Raw genomic sequence first — 22,534 nt, 5'->3', positions numbered from 1 at the left:
TTGAGCGACTGAGCTGGCCCCTCCTCACTTTGCAAATCTTCTGGACGCCTCAAAGGACCCCCATCGCAACATGGAACAGATCAACGTCTACCGCGCCAAGATCACGGCCCGCCTGGAACGCTACGAGCAATTGAAGGAACTAGAAAAGCAGACTGGCGTGGACAAGTTCTATATCTTCGTCGCTATCGCGCTGCTTGCAGGTGTATTGCTGTTCGTCGTCGGCGGCGCGCACTTGATCTCCAACTTGGTCGGCTTTGTCTACCCCGCGTACATGTCGTTCAAGGCGCTTAACACCGAAACGTCTGGTGACGACACGCAATGGCTGACGTATTGGGTTGTGTACTCGGCTTTCAACTTGACGGAGCAAATCACGGACACGCTCTTGTTCTGGGTGCCCATGTACTTTTTCATCAAGATTGCGTTCCTCGTGTGGTGCTACCACCCTTCCACGTTGGGTGCCACAACCATCTATGAAAGCCTCATCAAGCCTAATTTGGCCGGCCACGTGAACCAAATTGACGGTGTGTTGAAGCAAGCGTCCGATGCTGCCAAGAAGGCGTCGAGTGCTGCCAACGACGCGGTCAAATCGGCTACCGGCAAGTTGAACTAGGCTAGATGGACACAATGCACCACCAATGCGTATGTATTTACCAACCTGCTGCAGCCCGTATACCGGACCGATCCCATGTAATTGCAAAATGCAGCTCGCCTCCATTTCCATCATTGCGTTGAGTTGTCACCAATTGCTGTGCCATCGAGTTTCTGCACAAGCAAGCCAATGCCGACTTGAAGTCCGCGCCTTTGTGAGTCCTCAGGACTTGTTTTTCTATGCATGCTCTTTCTAGGTCGATTTAGTGATGGAAGAAAGGTTTTCATGAAGTACAAACTAGTCTTCCTTGTACTCGTCTCCCATGGTCTCTTCGATCATGCCCTTGAACTCCAATCTATCACGACGATCGTTCAGGGATTGATGAGTAGGCATGCTTGGGCTTTCACCGGATCTCGGTCACATCATCGCCTTGCAAGGCATCCTTAGAAAACTTGGCTTCGACGCGCATTTGAACCTACTTGCATCGGTAAAACCTGCTTGAGGGTGGTATCGAGCACCATTTCAAGTGCCCCACGGAGGACCCCACACAGAATGTTCGAGTACGACAGTACGCCGTGTGCATGAGGCGGCAATTCGACGAATTCTACGCCGTCAGCGATGTGAGTCTGGTCACAGATACGACCGCTGACGTACCTGACAACGGGTTCTCGTACAAAATCAAGTGAAACACGTTTGCCGTGTCGGTGGGCACGACGTCGACATTGATGCCGAAGAACATCTTGAACGCGACTTTTGCCACGACTTCTGTCGTGTCCTTAAAGTCGGCACACGCGGTCACTCCCGACTTTGCCAGGAACTCGTCGATGAGACGAATACCAATGCCATACCCCATCACTTCTAGCTGCGCGTTCACTTCCTTCAAGTCTTCGAAGTCTTGAATGAGCTAAGTTGGAGCATCCATGGTACCAGGAACACACACTATGAATTTCTCAAGTACCTGCGTGACCAAGGCGCCGTAGGTCAGCGCAAAGAATTCCGCGTTCTATCGAGAATATCTTTTAGTCCCTTCGACATCACCTGCTCGTTCATGAAGGACACTCACGACTTTCGGCACCTTTGCCCATGCTGCTTCACCCGCACGGACACGAGACATGCCTCCGTTGAAAAAATCAATCTCGAGTCGGTCGGGCAACATCCGGAAGCCACTTGCTTATCCGGAATCCCATTGAAATACTAGTAGGCTCAAAATCCTAGTCTACTCCGCGCGGACTTTTTGCGCATGGCCCAGACACGGACAGATCCATCGCCGGTCCCTGCGACAATGCTCTGGCCGTTTCCGCTCACGTTCACCGCCGTCACCGCGCTCTTATTCGAGTGCGGAATGGACACGGTACACGCCTTCAGCACGTTACTATCGCCTTCGTTGAGTTGCCATATGTACACCCCTCCGTCGTCCGACCCAGTCAGCGCATATTCGCCATCCGATACCATACAGCTAAGGAGGTTGGTTAGTGTATGTGCAATCGGTGCATCGTTGAGCATACCCATGAACGTCCTTGAGGGGGGCTTGAAGGGTGCAGACCGAAGCTCCGTTCAGTGCAAACATCGCCACCACATTCGTCGACGTCATGCACGTGAAGGTGGCACCTGTCATGCCAAATCGAACTGTTTGAATCTTGATGTCGCTCGCACGAATCTGGGAGATGAGTTCGTTCGATCGCAAGTCGAACACGCAGACCGATCCTGTTGTGACCATGCAATTGAACGACCAGGTAGTAGTGCTTCAACGACCTACCTTCCTCCGTCCCCACGAGTGCAATTGTCCCATCCGAATTCACGTCCAAGCACGTCAAGGCAGAATCGCACCCTTCGTACACAAAAGTAGGTGTCGAGAGCATGCCAATGGGGCCGTATTGCCAGATCTACCACGGAGTTGCATCCTCCACCATGCATGGGAGTTCCTCACCTTCATCGTGCCATCCAACGAGCACGTGACAAACTTGGCGTCATCGACGACACAAACGCCTGTCACGGCCGCTGCGTGCGCCGGGCTGAGTTTCCCCACTCGCCCCGTCTCCAGCGCAAACATGTGCACATCGAGGTCGGCCGTGCCAAAAAATGCATACTTTTCATCCGGGGAAATGTCCATACACAGCACGGGACCTAGTTACCTTGGAGTTCATCCTGGAGCGCTCAATCTTACGCTTACCTCCGCACGTATAACTGCGTCGCACCACGCCGTCCTCACTCGACGACACTTTGAACGTTCCGTCGTGCGACGTTGAGAAGACTGTCTTGATGTCTTTCGAAACATTCACGCACGTGATGGCCCTAGAACACAGTCGAGTCGAATGCAGATGATCGTGCAACCGGTGCAAGTACTGGGAATGTAGGAAATGCGGAAGCGATTCGTCCCACATGGAGGTGGTCGTTGCATCAAACGACCAGCCCCAACTTGTCCTCTCCATCCGTCGCCGAAGACTGGCCGTGAGTCCCGTCACGTTTTTGGTCAGACCCGTGAACTTGCTCAGGGTCGGCCGCTTGAATCCCCACGACGAGGTGCGGAAGGAAGGCGCTGGCTCAGGATCGTCTACTGCGGGAGTAGCATGTGCAACTGGCACAGGAGCACGAACAGGTGACACTGCTGGTGGCGGCGGTACCACCGGCAACGGCGGGACGACGTCAAGTGGAGCCAGAGTGACATCCATCCCGAGTTGAGATCGCGACGGATGCGGACTCTTGAATAAGAGCTTTGGTGTTTGGCCGAATTCTTGGATCTGCGCCTCGAAAGAGCATCGCTCGACGGGGTCTGTGATCGTTTCCAGGTTTACCGCACCTTCGTACGACAAGTAGTAGAACACTACACATGGATGAGGTGCCATTCGACTCGTGGAAAATATGTACGATTGTTGGCGGCCACGGCTTCCGCGCCTTGCTGTTTGTAGCCAAAAATGAGATCGATCCACTCGTGCAGATGCTCCGACACAAAGTCACACTCGAGCGCTTGGCGGTTCTTCTCGACAAAGTCATGGGCGTTGTCTGCCCATGGCGGGAGCTCGACATCACCAACCTACGCATTGCTGTGATTGCATCGAACAACCACACGCGTGACGATACGCGAGACAGGTTTTGGGTCGTGCCCAGGTCCAAATTGCGCGTATTTTGGAGCCATTCAATCAAGGGGGGGTTTTCTGTGTCATAAAAAGCTGGGATGAGTTCCTTCAAGTCGGCGTGATTGGTTAGGCAGCTCTGATAAGTGCCAGCAATGCTAGAGATGGACGCAGAACCATGTCAGCGCGCCTTGCAACATCGTCAACACGGACCTCCGAAAGAGCCGATCCGGCGCGTCAAACTTGCCGTTCTGTAAACACAGCATGTACTCGGGGGCCATGCGGACCAAGTAGAACAAAACATAGCCTGGGGTCGAGTAATGCGTGCCATACAAAAACGGCGGTGGCAGGCCCTCTGCTTCCATTCCTGACGGCATGTTTTGAAATCGTTGCTGAAAGTACGCTAGTCGATCGGCATTGAGGGCGCCGACTGGCTTGGACAGGTCTCTGAACGTTTGTGAATTCGTCAAGTCCAGCTTGTCAGACTTGTAGTCGGCGATAACCCACGGAAACACAGGGTACTACTCAACGACGTTGAGTGGCGACGGCGCGTCACAGGGCTTTCAAGGAATAAAGGGGTACCTGCGTCAAGTCGTTGGTCGTTCGGCCAGCTTCGTCGTTGAGGAATGAGAGGTACTCAAAGTTGGACACTTGGCGGTGCTGCCACTTGAGCAGCATTTCGCGGGTGCAATTCTGTTTCAGTTTTTCATTTAACCCAGGTTGTTTGACCATCATGGCGTAGATTTCGTCGCGGTCTTTCATCGTGCGAAACGAATAAAAGTAGCTCTGGCGATCTTCCAGCAGCACTTCCAACCCGCATTGCTTGAGCATGTGCCGGCGTTTGTGCAGTCCCACCACCTAGTTCGACACGACGGGTTAAGAGTTGCATCAAGCATGCAGGTCTCCTTCTTCTACCTTGGTGTATTCGTACATGAGGACGGGGTCGCCAATGTTGTTGATCTGCGCAGGCTGAAAGTACACTCTACAAGTTGCACGTGAGCGCGCGATGGTCCCACCGAGGTAACGACCTCTGGTTTGTGAGCATCATTGCTCCTGGAAACTTCAGCAACGGGACGATGCGATCCACAAGCTTGCACTTGGATAAGAGCGGTCGTTCTCGAAAATCGGCCAGCAAACTGTCAAGTTTGGTCAGGTTTCCAATGTAGTATGAGGATGGACATGATGCTCATACCTGGCGTCGAACACATCCGTGTGGCGAGGCTCGAGCACAGGTGCCAAGAACCGTTCTTCGTCGATCTTGTTAAGAACGTTCTTCTTGTGCGAGAGAGACCAGAGGGGGGCAATGGCTTCGAGGAAGTCGGGGAGCTTTGAATGCACAAGGGAGAAGATGACTTTCGTGCTGTACATGCTCGAGTCGGTCAACACGCGATGTGTATACGGGTGATCGACATTGCGTTCCTTCATCTCGATCACGGAGTTACACTCAAACGACAGATACATCTCGTTCGTTTCGTCGTCAAAGACCTCGGCGCATGGAGTCACATTCATGTCTCGAAATGGAAACTTCAAAATCGGTTGCATGATGTCTTGCGGCTCAAACATAATGCTGCGTGTGCACAATTTCAAACGCCCTTGCACCTTCCTACGACGAAAGTGAGCAGACTGAAGGTACGCACGCTTCAGCATCATACCTCTGGATGCAAGAGTCAAACGTGAGGCACTGAAACACTGGGTCTGGGTACTTGAACACGCTAAGGTCCTACAACGACCGCCGATTTGACCTGCTGGTTGAGCCACACATGAGAGCACGTACATCAAGGAAGAATTCTCCATCTTCCAGCAGCAAGAGGCTGAAGCGGGAGTTTCCGCACTTGTTCCCGAGCGCCTGCCGCTTTGACGCCAGCATGCTGGTAGCGATGTGGATATTTTCATGCAATTGCCCCATCCGTCCCCATGTCAAACTTTTAGCCAATCATAATCTAAAGATTGCAATTTTCGATTATTTTAGCCAATTGAATGCGTCCAGGTCGAATTATCGATGCAAGTGTCTCTACGAAAATCAAAAATTCAGAAAGATCGTCGCAAGCATGACGTCCATGCATCAATCACCATGTGACGAGAACTAGCGCACTTCGGGTCCGTCATGATCGCTTGCAGTTTTCACTAAGGGAGTTTGGCCTGCTCCAGGATCTCGCGAATGCACGAAAGAATTCTGTGCACTGATACAGTCACCTCGTCGTCGACATGGTTGTCCCGTTGGTTGTCCCGTCGACTCTCAACACGTATTATCCTTTCGAAGATATAAAACACGGATGTTTTTGACGAACTTTGAAATGCAAAATACGGTCAGATGTGCATGTGGTAATTTCCTTTCACTGAGGACACATGCCGGCCACCGTCCATCGAGCAGCAGTCGCCGACATCGACCGCATTGCGCCGTTGTTCGACGGGTACCGCATGTTTTATCGCCAACCCAGCGACATTGGACGGGCGAAGACGTTCCTCTTTGACAGGTTGAGCAGACAAGAATCGGTTCTGTTCTTTGCAGTCGACGACCAAGGCTGCGCTGGGGGTTTTGTACAATTGTACCCTTCGTTTTCGTCTGTGACGATGGAACGCGTGTGGATCCTGAACGATCTCTTCGTGGTGCCTGCAGCGAGACGGCAAGGGATCGCCAAGCTCTTAATGAACCACGCACGGGACTTTGCACAGGCCGACGGGGCCAAGGGACTATCTCTGGAGACCGACCACGACAACTACGTTGGACAAGGTTTGTACGAGGCACTCGGGTATGCCAAGAGCACCGGGTTTCACTACTTTTTGAGCCTCAAGAAACAAGCGTGACGGGCTCGACGCAAAGTCAGCAGTCGTACATTGCGATAGCATGCATTTTTGAGCACGCGCAGCTAGAAATCTTTGACTTTCTCAAGACACGGGCGAGATGTGTCGAGCATGGGTCAGCGACGTCGTGATTAAAAACGTATCGTGTTGGGGTCGCAGCTGTGAAGTCGCCGACTTCGTCGGGTGCAATCATCTACTTGGACGCGGAAATATATAGCACTACCCAGCACGGATGAGACTCGAGACACTTGACAGCGATGACGGCTTACCGTTGTTCCCTCGAATGAAGCAGTCGCCGTACTGTGCTTTGAGCTGGCCATTGACGAACTCTTGCGTCTGCTCCATCGCGATGTTCATGAATCCGTCCAAGCACGCCAATACGCCTTTGTACTCGACTCCGTTGTTCAGCTTGACGTCGACGGGACGACCCAGCACGCTCTTCAAGAAGTCCGACGGCGGCTTCTTCTCCATCTTGATTGGGATTATGGCACTGCCACACAGAAAACCTACCACATTTTGTATAATATTACACAGTACACGAGTTCTGTCGAGACGGCGGGGTGCAATAATGGCCGATGAGATCGATCCGCTGGATGCATTCATGCTTGGGATTGAAGCCCAAGTGGCGCAGGAGCGCACGTCCCACCGAGAAACAACGGCGATGGAGAGGTGTTCGTTTGAAGAAGAGGTCAAGGAGTCCAGGATTGCTATCGGGAAAGGTACCGCGGCAACTGCAACCCAGCCCAACCAAGTATTCGAAGACGACGTGGAAGAATGGAACCGACTGAACAAGAACCAAGACATGGAAGAACTTGCTCCACTTGATCACTCGACCGTGGCGTATGAATCATTTCGGAAAGCATTCTATACGCCCGCCACGGCACTGAATGCAATTGAAATTTCCCAGCTTCGGCGGGAGCTCGACATCCGTGTGGAGCTCCGCCCAGGCGACGTTGACATTGCCCCTATCCGATCTTTTATGCAAGCTGGATTTAGTCGTCAACTGCTGGCGCTTCTCATGAAACATGGATTGGAAGCTCCCACACCTATCCAAGCGCAAGCGTTCCCATTAGCAATGTCTGGTCGCGACATGATTGGCATCGCTCAAACCGGGTCGGGGAAGACTCTGTCCTTCCTCTTACCCATGATGGTGCATATCATGGACCAGCGACTACTTGAGAAGGGTACGAAAAGGGGGCCGTTCTGTATAGCGGCTTCTAACGAGTTTGAATAGACGAAGGGCCGATAGCTGTGATCCTGTCGCCCACACGAGAACTTGCCCACCAGATCTACGTGGAGGCCAAGAAGTTTAGCATGGACGCGAAGTGCGCGGCCATTTACGGTGGTGCTGGCAACAAATGGGACCAGATCCAGTCAATTCGAAAAGGTGCCGAGATCGTTGTGGCCACACCCGGCCGGTTGATGGAGCATTTACGCAAACGAGTGATCAAGAATCTCCATCGTGTGACTTTCGTCGTGCTGGATGAAGCCGACCGTATGTTTGAGATGGGGTTTGAGTCGCAATTGAGGTCTATCTTGGGGCAGGTAGGAACACAGCGTGCTGTCATGCCTTTGGGCGACTTTTCTCGTGAATATACCGTGTGTTTTTTCTATCGGTAGATTCGCCCTGACCGGCAAACACTGCTCTTTTCAGCGACATTTCGCCGCCGCATTGAAACGCTGGCGCGCGATGTCCTGACCAACCCGGTCAAGATCATTGTCGGCACTGTCGGGCAGGCCAACGACGAAATCAAGCAAATGGCCGTCGTCGTTCCAGTACCAAAACTCACGGATCCCAAGAGTTTTCGATTTTAATCCGATTTGGACTAGACAAAGGAGGCCAAGTGGAATTGGCTCATGAAGAATCTCCCTATGTTGACGGAAGAAGGGAAGCTGCTCATTTTCATCGGGTCCAAGGCAGGGGTCGACGAACTGGCCGCGAGCTTGAATGGACTGGGCGACGTGTACCCGTGCGTATCGCTGCATGGAGACAAGTCCCAGTTTGATCGTGCCGACGCGTTGCGGCGTTTCAAGTCGGGCAAGTGCCCGATTTTGGTTGCCACCGACGTGGCGGCGCGGGGACTCGACATCAAGGATATCAAGAATGTCGTCAACTACGACGTTGCTAAAAACATTGACACGCACGTTCATCGCATTGGGCGAACGGGGCGCATGGGAATCGACGGGGTATCGCCTGGGACGGCGTATACGTTGGTCACACCCAAGGACCAAGACTTTGCCGGGCACTTGGTCAACAATATGGACTTCACCAACCAACCGGTAATAACCTGACTGCCATGAATACACAAGTCCATCCGTCGTGACGTGCTTGCGTTAGGTATCGTCGGAGCTCTTGGCGGTCGCGTCCAAGTCGCAGCATTTCCAGCGAAAGAACCCACGTCCCGTCCATGCGACATCGTCGTCTTGTGTTGGAGGGAGCTCCTTTGGTGCAACGTCGAGGCGGGATGAGTTTGATGCCGATGATTTAGCCGAACGCGAATCGTCCGGCTTTTTCCAAACCCGGCCCAAGACAAAAAAAGAGCAGCGTCAAGGTCTCGGGTTTGGCAGTAACTCCACCTACCAGCCCCACCGCGGACAGGGCAGCGCACCTCCTCGGGGGGCAACGAACATGATGGGGTTCGTAGCAGCCACAACCACTCAGCCTTGCCCGTCCCCACCCCATCCACGCCGACTCGACCCAGTTCTGCCATCCAACCCACCGAGGAAAAGCAGATGGGACCAAGTTGACGAAGACGATCACGAGCTTGCTGCCCTGCCACCGGCGAAACGAAGTCGATGGGACCAGAGTTGATTGCAAAATGTATACATATTGGGCGTTCTTTTCATATTCTATCCTTCCGTAAAATGAATCTACCACATGCATATGTCCTAAGCGTCGGGGGTCGTCGTTGTGGTGGCCGCCGGTGCGGGTGGCGGCACGTCGTCAAAGTTGGCAAAGCTTTCCCTGCTCGTATTCCACATCAGGTCACGTCAACCAGTCAAACGTACACTTGAGGCGGAGCAGCGACGTCGGGTTGGTCAAAGTTCGCCCACGACGTGTCCATGGATTTGTCTGCTTCTTCCATGACCAAGTCGGATGAGTCCAATGGAAGGACCGGGATCACGTCGTGTCGGTGGTTGCTGAGGTGGATCGATCGCGGGTCGAATTCAGTAAAGTCTTCTTCTTCATCGCTGCTACTGCTGTCGCTGATCATGGCAGGCATATCATTGTCATTGGGCAGGTCGAAGTCTGTGTCGAAGTGGCTGTGGTCGCCGCTTTCGAGCATATCTGCAAACGATCCAATCGGCGGGTGATCAAAGCGGCCGATGCCGTACGGGTCGTCCTTGTGCATTTGGTCAGTTGCAATAAACGTTTTAAACGGAGACAGGTACCACAGGGTGCGACACAACCGATCCGCCCAACGCATGTCGGTCCTTTTCATTCGCAGCGGCGATAGTCGTTTTGACAAACTCTTCCCACTTGGGCCACGATGGATCCGCTTCGAGGTACTCGACGATGCTGTCGGCATGTGTCATGTCATTTAACGATCCACGGCTGTCGACACCCTTGACTTCGTCTGTGATGTTGACAATCATGTTGCAGATGCGCAGCAAGTGACCCATGTAGCCCTTGGCATTGCCAAGAGATTCGTGCACCGCCGCCTGGAGGACGTCCATGAGCACAACAATTCCATGAGCTTGACGATATTTACATCGTTGGTTGCATAGGCGTCGAGAATGCGTTCGAGCAAGTTTGATTGCTGCAACAAACCGACTTGGAGGTCTGGGCCACCACTTTCCAACACCCCGATCACAAGCGATTCAATCTCGGCGTGGAGCATGTTGACCGACTCAAACTGGAAAAACAAGTCGAGGCACTGCGAAATGATGTTCTACGGGCCAACAAACAGGCGATGGAAACAAATCATCGCGTGGGACAACACGCCTCGCACCTCGGACAGAACGACAGCGTCGATCGCGCGGTACTTGGCTTGGATTAACACGACTAGCAAACCGACGAGCTTGAGTCGGCGAAGACCAAGCTTGGGCACAGTTTGATGTCGTTGGTTCACCGTCGTGCCAGCATCAGCCCGCAAAGCTTGGGATATCTAACGTCGCCAGTCAGCAATCTGCACATGTCTTGACCAAAATGGCACATGTTCCTCACAAACCTGGGGCAATCGAGCGATCGTGGCAGTCACGACCACGGGGGTTTCTTCCGGTGTCGTCGAGGAGTAGTGGGTATTGGCATGGCGAGACAACAGCGCGCTCTAACCACAGGTAGCAGCGTCACACGGTCGTAAAGTACCAAAAAGACTAGGTCGCACCAGCACGGTCAACGCCGACGTCATCGATGTCGAGTACGAGTTGTCGATGGGTAGAGCCAAATTGATGATTTTTTCGACTGTGTCCGCCGATTCGATGTATTCCACGAGCGTAGCCGAGGCGGGGGCGGGTTCATTGGCCGACACCCGTGTGCCATAATGGATGATGTCACTCAGGATTTCGGCACAGTGCTTGTGCACGTCGCTGTCGATGGGCTCGTTCGCGTCATTGGTCGGACGCAGGTTCTCAATCAATTTGTCCACGACACGACGGTCAGTTTGCCACGACAGAACCCCCTTGGACTGCGGTGTGCCCACGGCGCTCATGTCGTCGTCGTCGCCGGAAAACCATGGCCCGTTGGAGTTGTATGGATGCGAGAAGTCCATGTCGTCCATGAAGTCTACAAGTGCCTGTTTTACATCTTGGCGACGTTGGGGAGGAGCCTACCGCCCTGGTTTGGCTGCATGATACGCTTAAACAATTCGGCGATCGAGTACGACACAGAGTGCTTCATGAAGCCATCGAGCAACGTATCCGCATTCTTGTTCAGGACTTCCGTGACTTCGTACGACTTGCGGACCATCAGGACCGACAAAACCTAGCATGGGGAGTCGATTCATCGAAACGTCGGCGCTGTGGGAACATGCATACGGCGAACCTTCTCAAAGTAACCCGCAATACGCGGATCCAATGGCGCAGGTTGACGGAGCAACTGAAACAGATCTTCGATGATCGCGCCGCATGAGGCAGTGGCCAACGTTTCCGTGATGCACATAATATCGCAGCACAGCACTTCACTCGACATGAACGGATACCTGTCGATGCGAGCATTCGTGAGAGACTGGTGCGAGCAGCGCTCGCGAATGTAGGAACATACTTGATCGAAATCATGTCCCCGTCGTCTTCCTCCGACTTGCGCGTGACGTAGTGCACGAGTTTGCGCACCGTTTCTTCCTTCGACAAGCTAGGAAAGGCCAAATGAGGTCGGTATTTTGTCGGATTCGTGAAGAATTGGCCGCACAATTGCAAGAGCTTGATGTTTCTCGACTTGACTTCTTGAATCAGCTCGTCTTCTTCAAGCACTTGCTCTAACGTGAAGTCGCCTTTTTCCAACAAGTCCGACAGAGGGCTACGCCCAATGCATGAACACAAACACGCGTGAGGGGGGTGTCCACGGTGGTCGCGTACGTCGCACGGCAAGCCATCAACTGAGACACGTGTGGCATACGCATCCTCACCTAGAGATGTTGAAGAGCGAGCCGGCCGTGGACCACATGCTGGAGTTGTTGTCTGACGCGAAAAGGGACATCGCGGCCTCCTGTTCTCAATGAGTGTGGAGGCGACAAGGAAAGGGTCTTTTTAATGGCCCACGGCGAGCCAATACAAACGAAAATTCCGATTTTCTATACCAATGTCAAGTCGGAAATTTAAATATATCGGAATGTCTGCCGCAACATTTGGAATCCGCAGGTGGAACGATTCCACTTGTGTAATATAATTCCCGGTTCTTAATTCCACCAACCGTCGTGCATTATTCCAGCATGTGCGTGCAACGACGGTATTTAATTACTTGAGAATCGCGGTTTGGTGGATGAGAAGCGCCATGGAAGTTTCGTGCAGTCGGTAGCGCCGAGGGCTCTGGCCCGCACATCTTGGTGTCTTTCCTGCTCCTTCCACGGGATTCAAGGTACTGGATGCACGACATCGAGTCGCTTGGTCCTATCCTCGCATTTGCTGTTGACATAGGCACGACATATGCCGAGTTTTTCCTGATGTCATTGATGGAACAGACTGTATGTGCCCCCATGATCTTCGGTAGACAACGCTCCCCACTCGCGAGGCCTCGGACATGATCCGAAGTCGTCCTCATCCTGCATATCCTATTCGCCACAGGACATCGTCATCGAGTGTGGTGTCTCCTTCAACAGCGTCTCGTCGATGCCAGTGTGTCCGGATAAAATTACGTGGCATTCCCGACAGTTGAAGGACCAACATGTCCACGGCCATGGCACACAATGGCGACTGAAGGAGTTGGTGCGCAGAGTGCGATGAGGAGCGGTCTCGGCCTACGCTTGCGCTGGTCGGCAACTTCAGCACAATGGAAGGGTGGCTTGGGTGGGTGACGGACCGTCGGGGTTGGCAACACCAGACAACGACAGATCATGCGAGTTTTAAGTGCTACAACATGGATCGGGGTTGCTGGAAGGATTCGCGGTATCCACGTCGCGGAAGAAGAAGAAGCCGAGTCCTACCCCCAAGAGCGCTGCGATGAAGAAGCCCGACTCGTAGCTCATGACGACGAGCATGAGGAAGTACGCGAGAGCCATCATGCCCGTGTACGACGTCGCGAGAACCGCCTTGGCACGCAGTGGCAGGGACCGTCGTCGCAGCGGCCGTTGTTCCACAGGCAGGAGTTTATCTTCCAACGTCGAATTCTCCACGTCGTAGAGTTTCTCGTCCCTCGCAGTCGCTTCCGACATGGGCAAACCCACCGAACTTACGAAGCGTCGCTGCAATCTGTCTTGAAACTCCACCCACCATTCGAGCAGCATGCCCATGAGGACAATGCCGAGAAAGCCGACACCGTACTTGACTTCCGAGTTCAACACCCACCGTGGAAAGAGCAATCGCGGGCAAATGCCGTGAAACGCAGACTGGAAGCCGTCGTACATGGTCGTAGCTCCTTGGCAGTACGCACTTGTGTCGTTGGACGGGGAGTAAATGAAGACGTCCGCCTTGGATGCAATGAACCTTAGATGGAAAGCATGGTAGAAGGGAGTTTACGGGATTTGTTGAAATGGTCGACGCATGGTGCTCGGAGCATGCAAAGATCATCTGGTTGCCGTGAGGCCCCAAGTGAACAGCGTGAGTGATACTGCTATCATGGCAGACGGGGCAGGCGACGGTGGAGTTGGCGTACGGTGCTGGCAAGGTCGAAATGGCGGAAATCTCACGTACAAACGATTTCTACGTTGTCCGATGAGCAAGATTGGCACAGCGCATCAAGCGAAGCTATGCATGAACCTACGGGATTCGACACGAGTTGCTTGAGATGGCCTGCCATTTTGCACGCGTATAGCACTTGACTTCCACGCAAAAGTTGGTTCGGTTTTGGTTGCACCACCATGTTGCACACAGGGCAAAATGTTTCACTGAGATCTTGCTGGATGAGAAGAGTGTGATCGACTTGGGCTATGCTAAGCGTCACCGTCACCGCCAGGAGGAGCCATAGCGTCACGGCGTTCGTTCCAAGGCACAGATGCATCGTCGACATGGATTGTGCACGTTGGACGTTTTGTCTTGCACCCGAACCGAATTTAAATTGATTGCCAATACAAACAATGAGATAATTCGTTGAAACACATGCATCGCATATTATAATTCGAAGATCTTTCGTAGGAATTCTCTCCACGATCAGGCAGCACATAGCCCGTCGGCTCGACCCGCGCCCAGGACAGGAAGGTCAACGCAGCGTGAGGAATGCACGGCCGTTGTCGTACTTTCCGTTCACGAAGGACCCCTTCCACTCGACGCCATCCTTGTCTTTATAACAGCCAGTGCCATGCATTCTACCAGTCCGATGAAATCAGTCACACGGATGGGCACAACGTCCAACCTACTTGCTGTGGGACCACTGCCCGACATACGTCGCGCCGTCGCTCCATCGATACTCGCCGTCGCCGACAAACAGGTTGTTTCGGAACTCCCCCTGCATCGATTTACCCATCCACTTCTGCGCAAACGAGCGAGATGTGTACCTCAAAGAACGCTCCCGATGCGAAGTAATACACCCCCTTGCCTTCCATTTGATCTTTCTGCCATGCTCCCGTGTACTTTTCGGGGCCATTGATAAATGTCCCCATGCCGTGCCGCATCACAACTTGGTTGAAACTTTGATATTCCCCTTCTACAGATCAGCGTGACATCAAAAACACCATTGATCGACCTCACCATATCGACTCCCGTCGGGGAAGTGGAACGCTCCAGATCCACTTGTCTCCGGCACGGAATCCACGACGGGCTCTTCCACGACGTCGGCCACGGCAGCTGCCTTTTTCGACATCGTCTTCTCTGGCAATTCGCCGCCTTCAAGTCCTGCAACTGCCTTGAAACTGCCGTACACGTTGCGTCATCGCTTCCTCTGCGAGATTGTAGAAAGTGAACGCCCACGCTACCTGACACAGAAGACTTGACCATACCTCATGCGGTCCCGTCGTAATTCCTGCGACGCGGTCGCCGGTGCCTCGGATGGCCGCGTCGGCAGTTCGAGGGGGGCAGATCTGTAACCGACTCTGAAACGGTTAACTTGGCGAATTTGCCCGTAAGTGCGGCGATGGCGGACGAGTTGGTACGATTGTGTGGCTCGAGCGATGACCCTTCCCAGCATGCTGCATAGGACCGTGGCCAAACCGGCCTAATTATTCCAGGCAATACCGTCAAGTCGTTCCGATCGCGGGTGACCAACTTGGAGGCCATCTCGTTGTGCAACACGATGGTCGTGGCTGAGGTGAACGACTTGTACGAAGTCGACCTTCAGTACAACAACGTCGGTGAGCTCGACGACGACGATCCAGAAAACCATCTGAATGCAGCTCGAGCGATTGCCAAGCTCTTCCTGGTGGGAGTGGCCGTTGTTCGTGGCGAGTGCACAGTCTTGACGCGTACTTAGAACTGCGACGGCTACACATCAAACCTCGTCAACGTCAACTTGGCCGGCAACGCGCTCAACGACGAGTGTGCCCGCATCTTGTGCACGGCGCTGGCCGAGAACAAGACGATCCGTGTGCTAAACCTGCGCCGAAACCCCCTCGGGAACGAAGGAGGGCTCCACGTTGCACGCATGCTCGAGATTAACTCGAACCTTGCGGATCTCGACATTGGAGACACTGACATCGGCCACGGCAGTTTGATTGCGATCTCGGGAGCTCTCCGCCACAACACTGCCCTCGCCCGCATCAACTTGGACAATCCAGTACTCAAAACGCTCGAGGTCTGGCTTGTTCTCTGCTGCAAAACTCGATGCTGACCCCACTTTAGGAAGAAGCACTTCAACACGTGGGTAAAATGCTCCAGGTCAACGCGACGCTGACGCATGTCAGCTTGTGCAAGCACCAGATCACAGACGTCGGTGCCCAAGTGCTAGCCGAGCGCCTCCTGGACAACCATACCCTCACGTGTTTGCATCTTCGTGCAAATCGTATCGGTGGCTTCGGTTCGGAAGCCCTGGCAGCACTGCTTCTCAGTGACTCGCGCATTGTTGAACTCGACTTGACTGCCAACCGAATTGGCAATGACGGAGCACAAGCGTTTGAGACTGTCTTGGGGGTGTCCACCCGTCTGCAGGTGCTGTGTCTCGGGCACAACTCGATTGAAGACGCGGGGTTGGCCCGACTAGCCAACGGTGTCGCGCGCAACTCGCACTCGGCACTTACCAAGTTGATCGTGTGGGGCAACGACTTCGGCGACGTCGCTCCAGAGCAATTCCACAATTTGTTGCAGCACAACGTAGCCTTGCACACGGACGTCCAGACGTATGTTGTCGACGGCAAGGTGCATGTTGCTCAAAAGGATTCGACAAAATAACGAACTCGAGTCTTCCATTCGTGCATTCGAGTAGTTGTCAAGGAATCTAAGTATAGATTGCAATGAAGACGGCCGCGATGGGCGCGGCACTGGCCACGTACCTCCACGCCAAAGTGTCGTGGCCCCTCGAATCGGTCGTGCTGGGGCGGGACTACTCGCAAGTTCAGTCGCAACGGCAGACCTTGATCTCGAATACTCAGCCGAACGAAGCCGGCAAAAGTGCACCTCTCATTGGAGGCGTGGTGGTGAACCCCTTGAACAGCACCATTCTCGTGTGTGACGTCCGCCACGCGTGCGTCCGCGTGCTCGATGCGGCGACGCTGCAGCTGCAGCACACAATCGGAGGGAAAGGTGGGAACCCCGGCAAGTTCCTCGAGCCGCATTGCATCGCCATCCATGTGACGGGAACGATAGCAATCTCCGATGCCAAAGTCAACCGAATCCAAGTGTTTTCCATCCACCACACGCTCCTCGCGCACTTTGGAAAGTTTGGGTCCGAGAAAGGGCAGTTCAACCACATCTTGGGCCTCGCGTTCACTCCCGACGGTCACATTGCTGTGGCAGATAGCGGCAACCACCGCGTTGTGGTCGTCGCGACGACTGGGCATGTCATGGCCGTGATCGGGGCATTCGGCATAAATCCGGGCGAGTTTCAGGTGAGGACGTTTTTGCTTGGGACCGTTCTTCAACCTGTTGATAGTCACCGGTTGCTCTTGCGCTCAATCGATGCGGCGATCTGTTTGTGTGTGATCGGGACAATCACCGCATTCAAGTGTTTGGCGCACGGTCGTTCCGCCTTCAAACTCTGTGGGGTAGCTCGACCACGATGCAGCACCCGTCGAGCATCGCAGTCGGCTGCGAAGACGACGGCGACATTGTCGTGTGCGATGATACTCGAGTGTTCGTGTTCTCTCAAGTCGGGCTGTTGTCCCACGTCCTGGCCATTCCAGACGTCCATGGCGTGTGCTTTGATCGCCAGCAGCTCGTCCTCACGCAGAGCCCGAACTGCCTTCACCTTTGCACTCCGTACAGGTCCTATTCGACAGTACCTTGACTCGCCTGACTTTTGTGCGTAGGCTTGTTTCGACAGGCCCATGGATGGCAAAAATTCCTACGCGTGTCTTTCATCAAGTGATGTCGTTCTTGTCGTACCTGGACTCCATGTCTCTCCGTCAAACCAACAAGTTCGTTCACCGGCAAATCTCTCTTGGCGTTGAAAACTCATGGACACTCTGCAGATATTACCACCGCGTGACCAAAGCCCGCCGAGATGCATGGCTGCTGCACCCGTTCGTCCCCGGGACCCCGGGCGTCATTCGATACGGAAAAGTTGTCGCTCCAGCCACAGGCCTGCTCGCAGTGCATGACTTGTACTCCAAGTGGGGCGACCATGTCAACGCCACGATCGCATTGCATGACCGGCACGGTCTCGATTTTGACACGTCATTCAATGGCGCCATTTGCGAGTACTTTGGGCCGATGTTTTGGTTCCAACACGAGCCTGCGCTGCGCACGATGTTTTTCTTTTACGCAAGTTCATCCGACCCACGAACCAAAGCGAAGCTGCTCCTTCGCCAAGACTTCGTTGAGCTCGTGACCGTGCTTCTGGAAATTCAGGCGAATTATCTCCAGTGGTCGCAGAGTCGTCCGTTTTGCCATGTTGCGGTTCCCGCCACCCGATGCGCCCACGTTCACCGTCTCGAGCGTCTTGAACAAACGCAGGCGTATCAGTTGGATAAACTCATGCTGAAATTGAAGGCCATGATCTAGTGCTATCTCTCAGATGAAATGCGACGCATCGACGACTGCACACGGCGCCACCACAGTCGCATGTATACTGTCCTTGCGGACTAGCCACTCGACAAGGGGAGACGTGCGCGGAGGCGAGGAAATCCATGGAGTTGCCGTGGGGAAGTACGCCACAGTGGCAGGATTGAAGCGAACTCGCACTTGATCAACGTGAGGCATGTCTGAAATATCGCGGACCCACGTACACATGGACGCTTGAGGGTTATCCCATTCGTCATTCAGTGGTTCGTCAACAGTAATCATGATGGAGTGCCAAATTGACCTGGTCTGTATGACAATAGTCACCGATTCGACGACAATCGAGTATGGACACGCGTTTCGGAGCTCTAGCGTCACCTTTTCGCGCATAACATGTTTCAACGTCGAATTCACGGCCATGGATTGTACCAAATTTGTCGGAGGTGTTGCGAACTTCGTTGCCATTTCCTGCTGGGTGATCATTGCTACTGAACGGAATTGTCAGTCATGTTGGACCTGTGATGTATGCATACATATACGCACACTTTTTTGAGCTCATGATTCCATCAAGCACGGACGGGGTATTGGAGAGTTTGCTCAAAGCACTGTGGAAGTCACTTGGAAGGCAGCGAGGGCGACCTGTGGGATTTCTCTCACGATTTGCATCCCCTTCGACCAAAGCCGCAGTTGATTGTATAGCCATCCACTTGAGATGTCAATAGGGTTTGCTCACAGCAATGAAAAGTAAAACTTACGGCGAGGTAATACTCGTTGGCAACTTGTTCAATGGCTTTCAAGTGACAGGCTGCGACGAAAATAGTAGTGTGGGTCAATGTGGTACAATCATTCGACATCTTCGCGAGTTCGTTCATCAGCGCTTTGAATGCTTCAACAGATTGCTTCAGGCGAATGTTGAGAGTTCTCAGCGTCGCTTGGATATATGCCGCGGAGCATGGGAGAAGACCAAAGTCCACGGCATTGATACGTCGCGAATAGTCCTCAGCATTATGGAGGATTCTTTGCAGCTACAAGAAGCATTCCATCAGGATGTTTTCGCAGAGTTACCGCAGGTTCATCTACCTTGAGCTCCAGCGCCGCCTTCCCATCGTCGTTGCATCGGGGCATTGTTGACATACAGGTGATCCAAAATTTGAAAATTCGCGCGCAAACCGGATACATTATCCGAATACCACATCAAACCTTTGTGATTACCACTTCTCAGCCGCATCCTCTCTGCGGGAAGGAAAGGACCTTGCCGAGACTGCCTCGGGTAAGGAGGAAAACGATGAGTTACACATTCATCAACCCTATTGTGGCAAGAGGGATGGAACATAGCATGTGATCTTTGGCTTGAGATTGGAAAAAGTGCTTTACCTGTAACCTTGACAAGGTGGAAAAACAGTTCTACTCCTTCGATCCGCTGTCACACACTATCTGTTACGGCATCTTGAAAAATTTTCAATATCCTGGCAGAATTGCCTCCACTTTGATGTGCAAAATCACAGCCAAACAAAGCAAGCACTACTGTAGGGCCAATTCTTCCAATGATTCGGACGGAATTCCCGAAGTGACTTCAACATTTATTTCGTAAATAGTGAGTGATCAGCTATTTCGTTAGTTACTCAGTAGTTTTCAATCGTCTGAAGTAGGTCGATTGCGTGTCGTGATTTCGTAATGCACATTGTGTTTGTATGAAAGACTTTCAAAAAATACTGATCACACATTTTCTCTAAAAAAGTTCCACGACCCTCTGTTGGGTAAATTCCTCTTCTGAGTTGCTGTATTTTACTGCAAAGGCATGCTTATGTCTCTCGTTCTCACTCGATGAAATCAGGTCGCTTTCATGGCTGTGTTCCTCCCACAAGAGGGAAAACCGAAAATGGCAATTAGTTAGAGCAACTCAAGTTTGAATGTGAGATCATTGTTCTCCTGCTTCCATGTGGTTGTCTCACTGTGGCTTCTCCCGGGCACTCAGGTACACCAAACAACGAACACGGTGATGGGGGAGCAGTGGGCTCCCGGGCAAGCTTGTGGTGTATATTGAGCACTTGGAAGCAAATGCAAGACTGACTGGGGTAGCCAACTGGCTAATCCACCCTATAGTAAACCAAATATAAATCACATCGGCAAAAGTCCGATCAGACCCTTGTGCTCGTCAGTTCCCATCGGATCTACAAGCAGAGCATGTCCTTCCTGCTCATGGCTTCTTCATGTTCTCACCGACAGACAAAGGCACTGACACACAAAGCCGCTCGGCACCACCCTCCGCAGTCGGGCCCGGTCGCCATGGTGGCACCGACCGGGCGAAACGAGTTGCAGCTAGGATCACGGGCAATGCATTGCGGCGAACGCAACATTCCCCCATGCCGATCTCAAGCGCATAGTGCATGTCAGACAGCTGTCATCAACGATATGATGGAGGATCTACACAACTACGCTAGGTAGGACCTCTACCAATCCCTTGTGTTTCGCGCGCGCAGTCCGGCAACTGGTCGGCGAATGAATGTACGAGGGATAAAATCTCCCTGTACTTCGCTGGGAGCTGTTCCCAACTTGAATCATGACTTTCCAAGCCTTTCCATTGAATGAGCAATTCCCACTGATTAGAATCAGGGTTTCGTCGTGCGTCTTCAATTTTGCCAACGGCAAGCAAAGATCCTTGTTCGCTGATGTGGTGCAAGATCTCTTCCGTGATCATAGAGTGACTCTCTGCATAGAACTTCAGTCTGAGTGATGGGCTTCCCTTTGGGTGCCAGTGATGTGGTGTACTATGACACATGAGCATACATTCAACAACTCGGTTAGGTCCTGTCCACGAGACCAGTAGCCTCGGGTACTGGTTGTTTTCGTCGACTCTTGACCAGAGTACAGAGTCTCCTTCACTTGGTTCGATTTCTCGCACATGCGTTGTTTTCAGCGTCATGACGTCCGTCTATATTTGATCATGGATTTCCTGCAGACTCCTTCGTAGACAGTCTATTGCAGTTTGCATATCCTTGCGATACCACTTGATCGTGTAGAATCCTGTTTTTGACAAGTTGGCATTGATTTTACCTACAACGGTAGTGAAGATGTCGTAGTCCCCAGGTCGTTGAAGCCATTGGACTCACCTGGGCCAGCGTCGCGACAGGCGTCTGGTTGATGTTGGCGTGGACAAGTAGCAGCAAGTAGTCCCACTCGGTTTCTTTGAGCCTGGTTTCTCGCAGCATGATTCGCATGAGTCCCAGGATGCCGCAGTTAACACGTTCAATTGTGCCATTGTGTCATGGGCAATACTCAAGCACTATATTGTGCTGCACGTTAAGGTGTGTGGCAAGCTCGTTCATAACCGTATTTTTTGAGTGACAGCCGCTGTCCGAATTCCAAACCTCAGGCACACCAAACGTGCTGACTATTCCATGATGGCGTCGACTACAACTTGGCTTGTAAGGCTGTTGCACGCAATAAATCGGCAGTAGTGCGTAAGATCGTCCTTGAGCACCAGGACATACATCGGTAAGTTCCATGACACTCACATAAATAGAAAGTCGAATTGCAGGCCTTCGTTACGCTGCGTCGCGTGCCAAGCATGCTGCTGAGGTTTTGAATGACCTTTCTACCCCGAGTGTGCGGGTACATCAAGCAGGTCTTCTTTCATGCCGTGACCTTTGTATCAAGCTCGCGGATGTACAATAACTTTCGTAGATGAGTCGCCATGGCATGATGACCACGGTGACCCATTTTACCGCAACGTGTCATGAAGAACAGGCGCGTGAGGAGTTCGTCAGCGTCGCCAGGGATCAAGATGCGATCATCGACTGTACGCGCCCCGCTGTTGCCGATCGTGGTGGGTTGTGGGTGATTAGACTTGTCCTAGGCGTCCTTGAAAGCGTCATGGTCCGGCCAGATGAAGTTCTCGTCGTCTAGCGAGCGTATCTTCGCCTGTGGCGGCGTGTGAACGTACTTGGGCGTCGTTCGCGTTTTCCTGTGGGTCAACTTACGAAGAGCACGAGCATACTATCGAGAGTCACAGCGTCGGAAAGCAAAGTGTCGAAACCTGGGTGGATGCGTCCAGCGGAGTCGTCGGTCAGTTGCCTTCAAGGGCTGCAAAAACCCCAACGGTTCATGAGATCAGCCCATAGGTTGTGCACACCGTCGATATGTTGTATCACATAGCGGTATTGGCCAATCACGTCAGCCCATCGAATCAACTTCTCGCGCGTGTGTGCCTTGATTTTGACGCCGGCGACGAATACTCGGATGAGTTTCTTGTGGTCGCAGAACATTTGGAAACCATTGGCGCGCAGCAACGGGTATTTCAGTGTATCACACACGCGCAATGGGATAACCATAGACCAGTTGACCTGTATGATTGTTGGTCGACCTGCACCAGGAAGGTTGCTGGTCTTTTTGCAAC

At 52.9% G+C, this 22,534-nt stretch overlaps 12 protein-coding genes across 12 annotated transcripts; 5 read left to right on the top strand and 7 right to left on the bottom strand.

Moving 5' to 3' along the window:
• Nucleotides 1-2: 2 nt before the first annotated feature.
• H310_00942 (hypothetical protein) lies at nt 3-720 on the top strand. Its single transcript, XM_008863915.1, has one exon. It carries the CDS (start codon nt 71-73, stop codon nt 608-610), a length of 540 nt encoding a protein of 179 aa, XP_008862137.1. The 5' UTR covers nt 3-70; the 3' UTR covers nt 611-720.
• Nucleotides 721-886: 166 nt separating this feature from the next.
• H310_00941 (hypothetical protein) lies at nt 887-1,745 on the bottom strand (the record flags this gene model as incomplete). Its single annotated transcript, XM_008863914.1, has 6 exons — nt 887-944; nt 997-1,064; nt 1,108-1,193; nt 1,244-1,493; nt 1,548-1,592; nt 1,665-1,745. The coding sequence occupies 6 exons, from the start codon at nt 1,743-1,745 to the stop codon at nt 887-889; spliced, it is 588 nt and encodes a 195-aa protein (XP_008862136.1).
• A 47-nt stretch (nt 1,746-1,792) lies between these two features.
• On the bottom strand, nt 1,793-5,527 carry H310_00940 (hypothetical protein; the record flags this gene model as incomplete). The annotated part of the gene is made up of 15 exons (XM_008863913.1): nt 1,793-2,045; nt 2,095-2,293; nt 2,346-2,472; nt 2,517-2,713; nt 2,760-2,881; nt 2,933-3,410; nt 3,455-3,620; nt 3,668-3,818; nt 3,874-4,181; nt 4,243-4,518; nt 4,576-4,642; nt 4,689-4,796; nt 4,853-5,263; nt 5,313-5,380; nt 5,435-5,527. 15 exons carry the CDS (start codon nt 5,525-5,527, stop codon nt 1,793-1,795), a joined length of 3,024 nt encoding a protein of 1,007 aa, XP_008862135.1.
• A 459-nt stretch (nt 5,528-5,986) lies between these two features.
• On the top strand, nt 5,987-6,637 carry H310_00939 (hypothetical protein). Its single transcript, XM_008863912.1, has one exon. The coding sequence runs from the start codon at nt 6,007-6,009 to the stop codon at nt 6,463-6,465; it is 459 nt and encodes a 152-aa protein (XP_008862134.1). The 5' UTR covers nt 5,987-6,006; the 3' UTR covers nt 6,466-6,637.
• On the bottom strand, nt 6,297-6,950 carry H310_00938 (U6 snRNA-associated Sm-like protein LSm6). Its single transcript, XM_008863911.1, has 2 exons — nt 6,732-6,950; nt 6,297-6,681 (listed from the first exon to the last, which is right to left on the bottom strand). Exons 1-2 carry the CDS (start codon nt 6,931-6,933, stop codon nt 6,656-6,658), a joined length of 228 nt encoding a protein of 75 aa, XP_008862133.1. The 5' UTR covers nt 6,934-6,950; the 3' UTR covers nt 6,297-6,655.
• A 53-nt stretch (nt 6,951-7,003) lies between these two features.
• H310_00937 (hypothetical protein) lies at nt 7,004-9,356 on the top strand. Its single transcript, XM_008863910.1, has 5 exons — nt 7,004-7,646; nt 7,697-8,007; nt 8,083-8,238; nt 8,293-8,742; nt 8,801-9,356. Exons 1-5 carry the CDS (start codon nt 7,031-7,033, stop codon nt 9,272-9,274), a joined length of 2,007 nt encoding a protein of 668 aa, XP_008862132.1. The 5' UTR covers nt 7,004-7,030; the 3' UTR covers nt 9,275-9,356.
• On the bottom strand, nt 9,196-12,140 carry H310_00936 (hypothetical protein). The gene is made up of 12 exons (XM_008863909.1): nt 12,027-12,140; nt 11,810-11,917; nt 11,666-11,752; nt 11,447-11,603; nt 11,236-11,386; nt 10,791-11,188; nt 10,635-10,733; nt 10,416-10,571; nt 10,176-10,355; nt 9,856-10,125; nt 9,472-9,806; nt 9,196-9,427 (listed from the first exon to the last, which is right to left on the bottom strand). The coding sequence occupies exons 1-12, from the start codon at nt 12,095-12,097 to the stop codon at nt 9,352-9,354; spliced, it is 2,088 nt and encodes a 695-aa protein (XP_008862131.1). The 5' UTR covers nt 12,098-12,140; the 3' UTR covers nt 9,196-9,351.
• A 324-nt stretch (nt 12,141-12,464) lies between these two features.
• H310_00935 (hypothetical protein) lies at nt 12,465-14,094 on the bottom strand. The gene is made up of 3 exons (XM_008863908.1): nt 13,817-14,094; nt 13,573-13,755; nt 12,465-13,523 (listed from the first exon to the last, which is right to left on the bottom strand). The coding sequence occupies exons 1-3, from the start codon at nt 14,060-14,062 to the stop codon at nt 12,960-12,962; spliced, it is 993 nt and encodes a 330-aa protein (XP_008862130.1). The 5' UTR covers nt 14,063-14,094; the 3' UTR covers nt 12,465-12,959.
• Nucleotides 14,095-14,138: 44 nt separating this feature from the next.
• On the bottom strand, nt 14,139-14,879 carry H310_00934 (hypothetical protein). The gene is made up of 4 exons (XM_008863907.1): nt 14,740-14,879; nt 14,547-14,695; nt 14,409-14,497; nt 14,139-14,357 (listed from the first exon to the last, which is right to left on the bottom strand). The coding sequence occupies exons 1-4, from the start codon at nt 14,849-14,851 to the stop codon at nt 14,252-14,254; spliced, it is 456 nt and encodes a 151-aa protein (XP_008862129.1). The 5' UTR covers nt 14,852-14,879; the 3' UTR covers nt 14,139-14,251.
• A 209-nt stretch (nt 14,880-15,088) lies between these two features.
• On the top strand, nt 15,089-16,394 carry H310_00933 (hypothetical protein). Its single transcript, XM_008863906.1, has 4 exons — nt 15,089-15,136; nt 15,185-15,406; nt 15,458-15,778; nt 15,826-16,394. The coding sequence occupies exons 1-4, from the start codon at nt 15,122-15,124 to the stop codon at nt 16,369-16,371; spliced, it is 1,104 nt and encodes a 367-aa protein (XP_008862128.1). The 5' UTR covers nt 15,089-15,121; the 3' UTR covers nt 16,372-16,394.
• Nucleotides 16,395-16,412: 18 nt separating this feature from the next.
• Nucleotides 16,413-18,146, top strand: H310_00932 (hypothetical protein). Its single transcript, XM_008863905.1, has 4 exons — nt 16,413-17,027; nt 17,072-17,403; nt 17,448-17,555; nt 17,610-18,146. Exons 1-4 carry the CDS (start codon nt 16,434-16,436, stop codon nt 18,139-18,141), a joined length of 1,566 nt encoding a protein of 521 aa, XP_008862127.1. The 5' UTR covers nt 16,413-16,433; the 3' UTR covers nt 18,142-18,146.
• Nucleotides 18,147-21,114: 2,968 nt separating this feature from the next.
• H310_00931 (hypothetical protein) lies at nt 21,115-21,347 on the bottom strand (the record flags this gene model as incomplete). The annotated part of the gene is made up of 2 exons (XM_008863904.1): nt 21,115-21,192; nt 21,249-21,347. The coding sequence occupies 2 exons, from the start codon at nt 21,345-21,347 to the stop codon at nt 21,115-21,117; spliced, it is 177 nt and encodes a 58-aa protein (XP_008862126.1).
• Between the last annotated feature and the right edge of the window lie 1,187 nt (nt 21,348-22,534).

The sequence above is a fragment of the Aphanomyces invadans genome, assembly GCF_000520115.1.
Source record: "Aphanomyces invadans strain NJM9701 unplaced genomic scaffold supercont1.2, whole genome shotgun sequence".
NCBI classification, from domain to species: domain Eukaryota; phylum Oomycota; class Saprolegniomycetes; order Saprolegniales; family Verrucalvaceae; genus Aphanomyces; species Aphanomyces invadans.
Note: the sequence above shows the minus strand (reverse complement) of the source record. Positions and strands in the feature narration are given on the sequence as shown.

Coding starts and splice junctions, on each gene's coding strand:
- H310_00942 (XM_008863915.1), top strand. CDS start 71: ATGGAACAGATCAACGTCTACCGCGCCAAGATCACGGCCCGCCTGGAA.
- H310_00939 (XM_008863912.1), top strand. CDS start 6,007: ATGCCGGCCACCGTCCATCGAGCAGCAGTCGCCGACATCGACCGCATT.
- H310_00938 (XM_008863911.1), bottom strand. CDS start 6,933: ATGGAGAAGAAGCCGCCGTCGGACTTCTTGAAGAGCGTGCTGGGTCGT. Junction 6,682..6,731: donor CTTCATTCGAGGGAACAACG/GTAAGCCGTCAT, acceptor CGTGCTGGGTAG/TGCTATATATTTCCGCGTCC.
- H310_00937 (XM_008863910.1), top strand. CDS start 7,031: ATGGCCGATGAGATCGATCCGCTGGATGCATTCATGCTTGGGATTGAA. Junction 8,239..8,292: donor AAATGGCCGTCGTCGTTCCA/GTACCAAAACTC, acceptor GATTTGGACTAG/ACAAAGGAGGCCAAGTGGAA. Junction 8,743..8,800: donor TGGACTTCACCAACCAACCG/GTAATAACCTGA, acceptor TGCTTGCGTTAG/GTATCGTCGGAGCTCTTGGC.
- H310_00936 (XM_008863909.1), bottom strand. CDS start 12,097: ATGTCCCTTTTCGCGTCAGACAACAACTCCAGCATGTGGTCCACGGCC. Junction 11,189..11,235: donor CATGCAGCCAAACCAGGGCG/GTAGGCTCCTCC, acceptor AGGCACTTGTAG/ACTTCATGGACGACATGGAC. Junction 10,572..10,634: donor CGATCGCTCGATTGCCCCAG/GTTTGTGAGGAA, acceptor TGGCGACGTTAG/ATATCCCAAGCTTTGCGGGC.
- H310_00935 (XM_008863908.1), bottom strand. CDS start 14,062: ATGTCGACGATGCATCTGTGCCTTGGAACGAACGCCGTGACGCTATGG. Junction 13,756..13,816: donor AGCAACTCGTGTCGAATCCC/GTAGGTTCATGC, acceptor CGGACAACGTAG/AAATCGTTTGTACGTGAGAT. Junction 13,524..13,572: donor CGACCATTTCAACAAATCCC/GTAAACTCCCTT, acceptor ATTGCATCCAAG/GCGGACGTCTTCATTTACTC.
- H310_00934 (XM_008863907.1), bottom strand. CDS start 14,851: ATGTCGAAAAAGGCAGCTGCCGTGGCCGACGTCGTGGAAGAGCCCGTC. Junction 14,696..14,739: donor CCCCGACGGGAGTCGATATG/GTGAGGTCGATC, acceptor GCTGATCTGTAG/AAGGGGAATATCAAAGTTTC. Junction 14,358..14,408: donor GGGCAGTGGTCCCACAGCAA/GTAGGTTGGACG, acceptor TCGGACTGGTAG/AATGCATGGCACTGGCTGTT.
- H310_00933 (XM_008863906.1), top strand. Junction 15,407..15,457: donor CGATTGCCAAGCTCTTCCTG/GTGGGAGTGGCC, acceptor ACGCGTACTTAG/AACTGCGACGGCTACACATC. Junction 15,779..15,825: donor CAGTACTCAAAACGCTCGAG/GTCTGGCTTGTT, acceptor ACCCCACTTTAG/GAAGAAGCACTTCAACACGT.
- H310_00932 (XM_008863905.1), top strand. CDS start 16,434: ATGAAGACGGCCGCGATGGGCGCGGCACTGGCCACGTACCTCCACGCC. Junction 17,404..17,447: donor CACCTTTGCACTCCGTACAG/GTCCTATTCGAC, acceptor TTTTGTGCGTAG/GCTTGTTTCGACAGGCCCAT. Junction 17,556..17,609: donor TCTCTCCGTCAAACCAACAA/GTTCGTTCACCG, acceptor GACACTCTGCAG/ATATTACCACCGCGTGACCA.